The following is an 11,209-nucleotide window of genomic DNA, read 5'->3' on the forward strand; positions in this document are numbered from 1 at the left end:
GCGGAGCGGGCAGAGGCCCGGGCCGTGGCCGTAGTCGGAGCCGTTTCACAGGGCGGAGGGGCCGTCCCGGGCTCCTCTTCCCTCCCACTCGCCCCGAGCCAGCCCCGCCGGGCGCTGCTGCCGCCTCGTCTTGGGCTCGGGGCCGTCCTCCGCCGCTTCAGACAGCGCCGGCGACAGGCAGGGAGGAAAGTGCGGAGAACGGGGACCGGGCGCTGGCCGAACTTCCCGGGGAATCGGGCTCCGGGCCAGCTCCGTGGGCGCCACAGACGGCGAGTGCCGGCACAGGGCCCCGTTTAGCAGAAACTTCCCTTCTCTTCCCGCACGGCCCCTCCCCACCCGGCCGACATCGTGCTATGCATCCGTATTTCAAACAGTTTAATTTTAAAAATATTCTATTCAGTGCTAAAATAACTTTCCACTTCCACGCGCGGCCGCGCCTCCAGCTTCACCAGGCTCGATTACGGACTCGGCGGGACATGCAGTGGCAGCGGGGGGAGTGGGGCTGGGCGGGCAGCGGGTATCGGGGGGCGGCAGAAGTCCCAAAGCGGGAGCGCTTCCCGGGAGCTCTAGCACCCTGCTATCCTTTCCCACCTAGGGGATAGCGGGTACCTAGACCGGGGCAAGGCCCTCCAGCACAGGTCAGCGGCTCCCCGTGCTCCACCGGCTCCCGGGGGACTGCAAATTCCACTCGGCTGGAGTTGTGCCCCGAGGCAGAGCCGAGGCCTGACAGTACCTGCCCCCTGGGAGGGGAAAACGCTCCCCTCTCTCCCAGCATGAATGGCTTAAACTAGCAGCTTATTGCACAGCGTCCCAGTGGGTCCCTGCCAGCCACCCCCTCACTGCCCCCCACACCCACCACCACCCGCTCCCACAACCGAGTGAACACACCACCTGGAGCAGGTGGAAGGTGGCTCTCCTGTACCCAGCACCTAGGGGAAGGGCAGGCAGGGGAGCCACAAGCAGGCAAACAGCATCTGCTAGTGTCCTGGGGACCATAGAGAGCAGGGAGCCCCATGGAGAACCTTCCCAAACATGCAGCCCACCCAGCGAAGAGCCCCAGCTCTAGGGCAGGGAGCAGGGAGAGAGGGAGCCAATAAATAGAGGCAAATTTGCAGGTACTGGCAGCAGCCCCATCCATCGGGCAGGGCAGGGCAGGACAGGACAGGGCAGGGCGCACTTGATGCGAGTGGTGGGAGCCCCGACACTGGGGAAGGGGCAGGCTGGAGGGAAGCGCTGGTCCTGGGGGGGGCCAGGCAGCTCTGCAAGGGGTTGGCGAAAGTGCCAGGCCAGGCAGGTTAGCTCTCCGAGGCTGTGTGGCACACAGAGTTCTGGTCAGCACAAAATCTCTTCAGAGGTGGCGCACCAGAGTCCTCATCCTCTTCAGTTACCTGCAAGAGCCAGAGGTCACAGGCAGTGACACCGAGCTACGCACGTCTAGACAAGGCTGTGTCACACCATGGGGGACAGCCCAGGCTGTCACTTATGCACAGGGCACCAGGGCACCAGGAATGGGAACGCACTCCAGCCCTGGAGACTGCCAGAACTGTCGTTTTCCCACACCCCCATATCCTTCCCTCACACTTCAACACTTGATCTGAACCAGGGGATAAAGACTAAAGATCAGGAAACCAGGAGGTCTTGGGAGCTCCCAGGGGGCACTTCCGGACTGCAGAGCAGGTCCATCCACCAAGATGCTTCTGCTACAAGAAGCAGCTACAGTGGTCAAAGGGCCAGTCTGGGTCCATGGACATTTAGAGAATGTCCACGAATACCCCTTCCCTTACCTGAGTCTCAAGGGGGACTGGCTCTTCCTTTGTGAGAGTGGGAGGCTCATCTGCCACTTCTGAGGAAGGCAGGGAGGGCTCTGGAGAGAACAGGTAGGTCAACAAAAATGCAGACCCTGCACCCAGGTCAGTGCTGACCCAGGACTGAATACCTAGCAAAAGAAGTCCCCAATGCCCTGTCTGCTTCCAGTAGTGCCAAGACCACCCACCAGACCACCAACAGCCCTGGAGGGGCCTTCCCTGAGCCCACCCATCTGCCTCCTCCCTTCTCGGCCCAGCACCCACCTTCCAGGGTCTCCTGCCCCAGGGTAGGAGGCTGTGAATCGTCTGTGCGGAAGTCAGATGTGTGGGCAGGACTCATGGACTCACTCTGCTGAGGACTAGGGCTGGAGTTGGGACTGCTGTCCACCTTGAGCTGGTATACATCAGACAGGGAGCTCTGGTTGCTGTTCTCATCTGCAGAAACAGCACCTGGTGAAAAAGAGCACCTTGACGCAGGGTCACAAGCAGCCCAGGGCAGCACTGCAAGCTGGGGTCTTGCTAAGAAGGCAGAGCATGGTCAGAGAGTTAAACAGTGGATTCACTGTTCCACGTCAGCCTAAGGGCTGTCAGGCACAGGACTGAGTCCTCCAGGATACAGGGGGAATCACATACACAACTGGCCATGGGAGAGGGAATGTTTCTGCCCTGGGAATGAGAATGAGCACTGCCAAATCCCACGTCTGCAGCTCGGGAGGGCCCTGGGCATCCAAGAGCAGGAATCTCCTGCTGTGTACCATGGTTTTGTTCCTCCTCTGTGAAGCAACACAAGGAATAATGCTCAGCACCTATCTCCCAGTGAGGAAGCAGGCCTGGCACACACCTTGCCAAAGTGCAGACCTGCAACATAACCCCAGCACATCTCCTGGGAGTGCCAGCAAATTCCTTATTTTCCTTAGCCACACACAGAGTGGGGGCTGGGCAGATGTATACACTACCTCAGTAGCGAGTCTGGCACTGCTGAAGCCTCTCCTGGCTTCAGCATTGCCTAGAGCAAGAGCAAGGCCAGAGACAGCCTTTTCCCCTTCACCCTAAGGTCCATGGAAGTAACTGTTGGAAAAGCAAGCTTGGCTACAGGTGGCTATTGGCCTCTTCCCAGCAGAGCATGGAAAGGGGGGATCAGGAAACCCCACTCCTCCAGTTGGCTGTGAAGCTTCCCACAGAAGATACCAGAAACAGCTCATTAAGACTCTCTAACACCAAAAATGAACAGTTTGGACAGGGACAATCCAGAAGTGGATCAGCCCAACTCCACAACTCAACTTCATAGCTCTCCACTCCACACCAGTGCTCAGGGGCAAGCACTGCTTTTCCCCACACTGGCAGCACACAGAACCAGCAATGTCCCAGCTGCTGTACAGCCTTGGAGTCTTCCCCCACATTGAAGGGACCTCAGCCCAGACCCACCTTGGAACTCCAGAAGGAGGGAGGAGTTGGCAGAGGTGTCAGCTGGGAAGCCATTGGGTTCTCGGGCCGTGCTGCTACTCGATTTGGATTTCTCTTTCTTCAGGAGAGAAAGAAAAACACAAACACAATGTCAGAGAAACACATGCTGCTCCAGAGGAGCCATTCCCCTTTCTGTCTCCAGAAGCCCAGAGGGATGTGCTCAAGATGGCCTTTTCCCTTGGCTTTGGGGGCACATTCCTAAGTGAGAGGCAAAACTGTGTCTATGAAGGAACTGGCAACCAGGAAAGAGAGGAGGAGCTGACATCCATCTAGGAATGACACCGAGTAAAGCAAATCCTTGGAGGAGTCAAGCAGAAGCAGGAGGGGGCTGGCTCAAGGAACTCAGGGGGCTTGATAGTTCAGGAGAGGCTCATCTTAGCTGAAGGGGCTCTTTGGGGCTGGGGGATGTCCAAGAAGGCTTGACAAGGGCTCATAGGGCTTCAGAAGGGTGGGGTTCGGGAGTCGGCTTGGGGAGGGATCAGGGCCTTGGGGGTGCTCGGGGGATCTCGACAGGACAGGAGGGTCTCGGAGGGGCCTCAAAGGTGCTCAGCAGGGCTGGGAGGGCTCAGCAGGACTCAAGTGCTGGCTTGGGGAGGGCTCAGGAGTCGACCTGGAGGGGACACGGGGGGTTTGGTGGCCTTCGGCAGAACTTGGGGGCTCGAAGGTGGCTCGGGGGTCTTCGGTGGTCGGTAGGGCTGAGGGAGGCTCAGAGCTCGGCTTAAGGGGCTTTGTTAAGGGAGCTAGGCTGCCTGTGGGCGGTGGTTCCTGGCTCATCTCCACGCGCGGTACCCACCTCCTTACTGTCCGCCACTGGCACCCACTTGAATATCCGCAGGGACGTGTCGCCCACCGTCACCCACTTCTTCTCCCTGCGGGACACAACGCTGACGGACCGGGCCGGGCCTGGGACACCATGGCAACAAACCCCGCCATTCCGCCACGCTCCGGTTGGCCCAGAGGAGCGTCAGTTCAGCGCCCCGCAGCACTCCCCCGCCCCCCACACTATGATTGGCTGGACCAACCGCCCATCACAATCGCTTCTCTCCCCCGCCCCGCTCCCATTGGCCGCCGCGCCCCCGCCTGCACCCGCTGGTTGGGCGCGCACTCCTGAGTCGCTTCCCGCGGTGCGGTGATTGGCTGCGCGTAGGCGGCAGGGCCCTCCCCCCCCGCGGGCCCGCCCTCACCATCTGCGGACGCGCTCGATGGCTGCCATCACCTTCTTGATGTCATCCTTGGCGCGGCTGCGGGTCTCGGCCCGCACCGAGCGCCCCGACATGGCGCGCGCAACCCCGCAGCACCGGCCCCGCCGCACCCGCCGGCACACCCGGCGCCGCGCACGCGCCCTGAGTGGCCCGCCCGCGCGCTGCGCTTCCTGCGTCACCACGCCCGACACGCCCCGGTTGCTGCGCCTGCGCAGGCGTACACGCCCTACAGTGGGCACGGAAACGACGCGCAGGCGAGGCGACGGTGCATCGCCATCTTCCTTTGGGGTAGGTTCCGCTGCGCACCGCCGTGAGATCACCCTGAGATCCCGGGCCGGGGGAATGTTGCACCGTTACAGCACTGCCCCGTTCCCTGCAGCAGAATCCCCACTGTTTAGCATCAATATTGAGCTTTGGCAGCTCTCTTGGAAAAAAAAAAAAAAAAACACAAAACCAAAAAACCTACCCCAAATCCACACAACTCCCCTTTCTAAGCTCAAGAGAATTCGTAGGCATTGGCTTAGCAATCAATTTCATGGGATACTGATGATCGCCCGGGGGAAAACAACTCAAGAGTGTGACACTGGGAGACGCCACTGTCCCCAGCCCTGTCCCCTCCATCACAGAGCACGCAAGGAAGGACCCGGGCACTCTTTTATTACTGCTGTTCACAGTTATTAAAAAAAAAAAACAACATCCCCAAGGCAGAGCACAGTTGCCTCCTGCTGTACAGGTAGCTTAGTGCTTCTTGCCATAGATGGCAGCCAATGCTTTGCGAGCGCTGGAGATCTGCTGCTCCAGCCTCTCCTGCGTGGCTTTGTTCCCAGTTTTTTTCAGCATGGCCTCCATCTCCTCCACCACGGCACGGTGCCCAGCAGTGTTGTGGAAGACACGGATAGCGCGGTCCCCACAGGACACGACATAGCGGCCGGTGGTGTCAAACGCAAGGTCTGTGATACAGTGGCTGTGCACGCCAAGAAAACGCTCCTCCTCCTCACCGCGCCGTGTGTTGTACATCACAATGTCTGTGCCGCCTGCCACAGCAACCGTGCGGCCATCAGGGGACAGGGCAATGCGGCATGGCTCCAGCACTGCACACTGCCCTGTCAGAAGCAGGTATGGGTCCTGCTGCTTCTTGTACTCCACATCTGTGTCCCAGAACTTCCATGTGCCATCCTTTGACACGGTCGCCATCCTGGAGCCAAGAGAGCACAGTGAGTGGGTGGAAAAAAGGGTGGCACCTCTTACCCTGCCCTGCCCATGAACCAGGAATCCTCTGTGGAGAAAGATCTCTTGGAAAGGGTGAGTCTATACACACATATAGTCTGTGTTCTTTTTCTAAAACAAAAAAGCCTACCACTAGACCAGGCTGCTCCAAACCCCTTCCAACACAACCTTGAACACTTCCAGGGATGGGGCAGCCACATCTTCTCTGGGCAACCTGTGGCAGGGCCTCACCACCCTCACAACCAAGCCTTTCTTCCTAATATCCCACCTAACCCACTCTTAATCAGTCTGAAACCATTCCCCCTTGTCACTCCAGGCCCCTGTAAATAATCTCTCTCCCATCTTTCTTGTCAGCTCCCTTCAAGTCCTAGAAAGCCACAATTACATAACCTAAAGCCTTCTATTTTCCAGGCTGAGCAATTCCAATTCTCTCAGCCTTTATTCATACCAAAACTGCTCCATCCCTCTGATCATGTTGGTGTCTCCACTAGACTCACTCCAGCCCCAAGTCCTTCCTGTGCTGGGGAGCTGGAGGCAGCTCTGCAAGTGGGGTTTCAACTGAGTGGGGGAGAGGGGCAGAATTCCACTCTCCTTGTTACCCACGCACTGTGGGATCAACCCAGAGGAGTTTCTGGGCTGGGTCACGTCCACCTCTCACTCACTAGAACCCCCAGGCTGTTCTCAGTCTCTTCATCCCCAGCTTGGATACCGGGAGTTGCCCTGCTCTGTTGGGGCGGCCAGTTGGGAGTCTGATGGCTCGACCTGTACACCGCAACCTTCCCAGAGAGAGGTCCCGCAAGAGACAACTTTCTAGGGGTCTCAGGCAGTCCTTCAGCCGCAGGGTAACCTCAGCAAGGGGCAGGCAATTCAGCTCTGAGCAGTGATTTCAGCTCTTAGTGATTTCAGCTCTGCCTTGTGAGGTGTACCCTGGCCAACACAGGGACAAAGAGACAGGAGTGCCGTGTAGTTATTCTGCGGTAAGAGATAGCCTTTATTCCAGCTAAGGAATATCTGCCATGGAGGCCAGGGACAGCAGCTCCCCCCTGAACAGGGCAGAAGCAGGGGGTTTTAGGGGGAAAAGCGGGGGTGGTAAAAAGGGGAAAAACCAGTCGGGGTCCCAACAAATCCACATGGGCTTCCAAAGCATGCTGGGAACTCACATGACCAAGGAGGACTTCTCAATCCAAGAGAGTTTGAGAAGATCTTATCATAACCTATTCAAGGGATACCTCTCCAAGGGACAGAGTTGGCATGCCTATCTGTCTCCACACTGATCCAGGTGCAGCATCAGCACTTGGTCTTGTTAGACCACATGAGATTCCTATGAGCAGGGAATACAAGGTGGCATGAGCCAAATTTGGCTCCCCAGAACAGTGTTTTACCCCCTGCAGCTCAGTGGTGCAGCTGGTGAACCCTGAAAGAGATGAGATGAGCTTACATGCCCTTAGGATAACTCAGAGCAGGTAAGACACACATACCTCCTTGAGTCATTGGAGAAGGAAAAGGATTGTACACCAGCAGTGTGGCCTTTCAACTCAAAAGCCCTGGTCACCTCCCTGAAGTCTCCGTTCTTGCTAAAATACACCTCCCACACCTTCACATCGGGGGTAAAGCCACAGGATGCCACAAACCTGTGTGAAGGAATAAGCAGAGACACAGATTGCATCTTACAGAGAACCTGAGCGAGGCAGGGCCAGAGCTCTGCAAACCTGTCCTGACTCCTGCACTCAAGTCTGGTCAGCTGAATTTCCACTTTTCCCTGAAACCTGGCTGGTAAAGGGAACACTAAGGAAGGGCACCAGAACAGTTCAGGAATGAGAAACTCTCCAGTCAAAGCAGAAGAGCTAAATGCTTTTTATCCCCAACCTCCTCATGCCAGGAGCAAGGCAAATCGACCTACAGCAGCAAGTGATTTTCCTGAAAAACAGATCTCCCAGAAATAAAACCTTTATTTTTATAATTAACCTTTAAGAGGTCACAGACAAGTTCAAAATGCTGTTTTCTTTGCTCTGTCCCACCCCTGCTACCTGAAGCCAAAGCTGTTCTCAGGTTACCAGAACAGCAGTGCTGAGGCAGGATGGCAAAACAAGAGTGCCTGACCCCATATCAGCTCCACCTCCTGGGAGGCCAAAATACCTTTTTAAACTGTGGAACCCCCAGAAAGTTGCATTACAATAGCAACCAACAGCCAGTGGTCCAAACTGATGCTATCCCTGTGCGAAGGAGCAGCCTGGAATCCTGCCTGTCACTCACCTCCCACAGGGTGACACTGTGGCATAGGCATTGTTCATCTGGTTAGTGTTAATGCTGGCCAGGACTTCACCCTTTGGGCTCCAGATCAGGATGGTGGTGTCACTGGAAGCTGTCATGATAAACTTCCCTGGGAAAAAAAAGGCAAAGATCAGGAGAGCCCCCAGACCACTACCACAGACTCCATGAAGACCCAGGATAACCTCTCCCTGCAGCTGGAGAAAACCAGCAGCAGCACCAAAATCCAAGAAGTATCAGTCTCCTAGGACAGAGTAAAGAGCAGTATCAGAAAACTCAGTTCCTGGTTTTGCCTCAGTACCCCCCTGGCTCCTGAGCAGGCAGGAGGCACTGAGCCCATGTGTGCCCTGTACTCAGGACCCTGAGCCTCACAAGCAGAGCTGGGACCCCCACATGCAGCCCCACTGGGCTGTGCCACAAACAGGAACAAACACTCCACCTGACCTGCATGCCCAAAATCAGCTTGAGAATAAGCACCTTTCAAGCTGTGGATTGCAGGCAGGCAACTGAATCCCAGTCACAACAACAATCCACGATTGCTGGTTGTGCCCATGCTGGACTCCTGCTTGTTCCCATTTCCCCTTTGCCACCTCAGCCCAGGCAGGGAGTTGCCTGTTTACCTTCCAGCTACTTGTTGCAGGTTTAAGTTTTCGCTTTCACAGCTCCAGTCTCTGTTAACATTTTCCCTGCTCTCCTATTACAGAGGTGAACTCACAACCACCTGCTTCCATCTGCTACTGGCACATACCTGACACATTAATCCATCAAGCCCTCACCACTAAAATGTAATTTCCACCCACCTACCCCCACTTCTGTTCTAGATGATCCCAGAAGTTCAAGATAGACCATATTAACTCACTAGAGAGATTTCTGACTGGTTAAAGAGAGACCGGCAGCCCAGAGAATAGTGATCCTCTCAATATTGAGACCAGACCTCTTTGCAACAGCATCCCTGAAAATGTAAATTAAGAAACTGTGCATATCGGGGAGCTGGTTACAGGGATATTATTGGTGTATAAAACAACACCTTTTGGTTCAGTCAGTAGCAAATTAAGTAAAAAAACCTAATAGACTACAAAGTTCAGTACTAGTGCTGTACACAGCCCTGAGAATGCCAAAAACTCCAACACTTTGAATCCAGCAGCTTCACAAGGAAATCAAAGCTGATCTGGAGAGCTGAGCAGCTCATTTCCATACCTGTCTCTGCAATCCCTATGTTAATGACAGGAGCCTTGTGCTTCTTTGGGAAGTCCCCAGAAGTCGCAGTGAAGGTGAAGCTGCCATCATCCTTCTTGGTCATCTTGTAGACACGAATAGTCTCAGCATTGGCCAGCCAGACAATAAAAGCCCTGTGGAGGGACAGGCTCTGAGCCCCAGCTCAACCCAGGTCACTCAGGGGCAGCTGGGAAGAGGGATATGCTGTCAGGTAAAAATATTTACAAGGGCACCAAGTTCTCTCCCTGTATTGGCTAAACTGCAACACTGAATGAAATGTATTATCCACACCAGGAAACAAGGTCCCTTCTTCTCTTTCTAAAAGAGACCAAAAAGCCAAAAGACATTCTTCTGCCAAATTTCTCACCCAGCAAGAGCTCCTCTGACCACTGGAGAGACTCAGCAGCACATTCTAGCTGCAGAGTCAGCTGGCAGTGACCTCAACAGGTATCTTCCATGGGGGTAGCAAGCTGGGCACAGGGATATTTGCCCTGAAAACCACATTAACCCACCAGGAGCTGGACTAGATGATCTCCAGAGGTCCCCTCCAACTCGAACTACTGTGATTCTGTGATTAAGTGCCAGCTGCTCTCAGGAAAGGCCATGGATCAGTGATATCATGATGACCCAGTGAGAGATGCTCCACCCATCCCAGAGCAACATCACTGATCCCACCACAGCTTGGCTGTGAGACTGGTGGCTCTGCAGGACATCCCGGTGCCAGTACAAGGTCCAGTCATACCTTGAGTCAGGGCTGAGGCGGACGAGCTCGGCGTGGTCCAGCCCCATGTTGGCACGCAGGCAGCGGTGCTCCCGCCCTGCCAGGTCCCGGGTGCTCCACAGCCGCACCGTGCGGTCCTCAGAGCATGATGCCAGATACTTGCCGTTGCTGCTGAAGTCCAGGCACGTGACCGGGCTGCTGTGGCCCTGCAGACAGAGTGGTCACGGAGGATGCAGGAGAGGATGGGGAAGAGCAGTAAGACACTAGCGCCGGGGGCCGGGGAAGAGGGACACCGGCACAGGCAGGACACCAGCATCGAGAGGGACACCTGCACCGACCCCGGCAAGACAACGGCACCGGGGGGGGGATGGGGCACCGGCGGGACACCAATATCGAGAGGGACACCGATACCGAGGAGCCCAATGGCATCAGCACCGGGAAGGCACTGGCCCCGTGCACACGCGGTACCTTGAGGGCAGCCACCAGCAGCCGGTGTCCGAAGTCGTGCTGGTGCGGCTTCTCCCTGCGAGCCCTCGCCGCCGGCTTCGCCTTCCGCGGCTCCTCCGGCCTGACGTGCCCGTTCGCCCTGGGTTCTGCGGGAGCGGAGGGATCGGTGGGTAAGGTTCAGCTACGCTCCGCTCCGCGCTGGCCGGTGCCCCACTGTCCGCACGGTACTTACCGTCCTGCGGGGCGGTGGGGGTCTCCCACGGAGCAGAGCGGTGAAGAGCGACCGCCAGCAGCAGGACAAGGATGAGGACGATGAGGGCACCCGGCAGCACCGACCCGCCCAGCGCTGCCGCCGCCTCCATGTTCCCGCCGCCGCGTCAGCGGCCGCTACCAGGAGGGGGGAATTTCCGTGTGCGCATACGCGGCCCCGGTAATACGCGCAGGGCGGGCCCTGGCGGTGGTACTGCACCCCCCGCTCCGGCCGTCCCCCATTCAGCAACGGACACCCCGACCCCCTCCTAGCCCCTGTTCTCAGCCCTTGCTTCCCACAAAGCCCCGCAAACCCCCCCAGACCCTATTCTAACACACTCCCTCAGCACCTGAACACCCCAGCCCATGCCTTCCACGAAGCCCGGGCTCCTCTCATCCCAGCTCCTACGTCCCCCCACCCTGGTCCCTGCCCTTATGCTCCCCAACCCGGCCCCGCTCCAGTCCCTGCTCCCCCAAGCCCCGACCATCACCCCCCGCCAGCTCTTATCTTAACCCCGTCACCTGCCCACGCCAGCCCCTGCCCGCACCTCCCTTCACCCCCCCCCCCCCTCCCCAGCCCCGGACCACCCCCCCCCCATAATCTCTTCCTT

At 57.1% G+C, this 11,209-nt stretch overlaps 2 protein-coding genes across 4 annotated transcripts; both read right to left on the reverse strand.

The window, feature by feature from the left end:
• Positions 1-360: 360 nt before the first annotated feature.
• On the reverse strand, positions 361-4,612 carry BCL7B (BAF chromatin remodeling complex subunit BCL7B). 3 transcript variants are annotated; one of them, XM_059865681.1, is made up of 6 exons: positions 4,454-4,612; positions 4,063-4,138; positions 3,231-3,327; positions 2,070-2,240; positions 1,785-1,864; positions 361-1,388 (listed from the first exon to the last, which is right to left on the reverse strand). In XM_059865681.1, exons 1-6 carry the CDS (start codon positions 4,543-4,545, stop codon positions 1,296-1,298), a joined length of 609 nt encoding a protein of 202 aa, XP_059721664.1. In that variant the 5' UTR covers positions 4,546-4,612; the 3' UTR covers positions 361-1,295. The 3 variants fall into 3 exon arrangements, with proteins under 3 accessions (XP_059721664.1, XP_059721663.1, XP_059721665.1); XM_059865680.1 differs by having other exon boundaries at positions 2,070-2,255; XM_059865682.1 differs by having other exon boundaries at positions 2,070-2,255; positions 4,486-4,605.
• A 499-nt stretch (positions 4,613-5,111) lies between these two features.
• Positions 5,112-10,748, reverse strand: TBL2 (transducin beta like 2). The gene is made up of 7 exons (XM_059865679.1): positions 10,582-10,748; positions 10,371-10,495; positions 9,924-10,108; positions 9,164-9,315; positions 7,952-8,078; positions 7,177-7,329; positions 5,112-5,666 (listed from the first exon to the last, which is right to left on the reverse strand). Exons 1-7 carry the CDS (start codon positions 10,709-10,711, stop codon positions 5,210-5,212), a joined length of 1,329 nt encoding a protein of 442 aa, XP_059721662.1. The 5' UTR covers positions 10,712-10,748; the 3' UTR covers positions 5,112-5,209.
• Positions 10,749-11,209: the final 461 nt, after the last annotated feature.

Source organism: Haemorhous mexicanus, chromosome 22 (genome assembly GCF_027477595.1).
Source record: "Haemorhous mexicanus isolate bHaeMex1 chromosome 22, bHaeMex1.pri, whole genome shotgun sequence".
Classification (NCBI taxonomy): Eukaryota; Metazoa; Chordata; class Aves; order Passeriformes; family Fringillidae; genus Haemorhous; species Haemorhous mexicanus.

Coding starts and splice junctions, on each gene's coding strand:
- BCL7B (XM_059865680.1), bottom strand. CDS start 4,545: ATGTCGGGGCGCTCGGTGCGGGCCGAGACCCGCAGCCGCGCCAAGGAT. Junction 2,256..3,230: donor CCTCCTTCTGGAGTTCCAAG/GTGGGTCTGGGC, acceptor CTTTTTCACCAG/GTGCTGTTTCTGCAGATGAG. Junction 1,389..1,784: donor CAGTCCCCCTTGAGACTCAG/GTAAGGGAAGGG, acceptor TGGCTCTTGCAG/GTAACTGAAGAGGATGAGGA.
- TBL2 (XM_059865679.1), bottom strand. CDS start 10,711: ATGGAGGCGGCGGCAGCGCTGGGCGGGTCGGTGCTGCCGGGTGCCCTC. Junction 10,496..10,581: donor CCCCACCGCCCCGCAGGACG/GTAAGTACCGTG, acceptor CCGCTCCCGCAG/AACCCAGGGCGAACGGGCAC. Junction 8,079..9,163: donor CATAGGGATTGCAGAGACAG/GTATGGAAATGA, acceptor TTTTTTTCCCAG/GGAAGTTTATCATGACAGCT.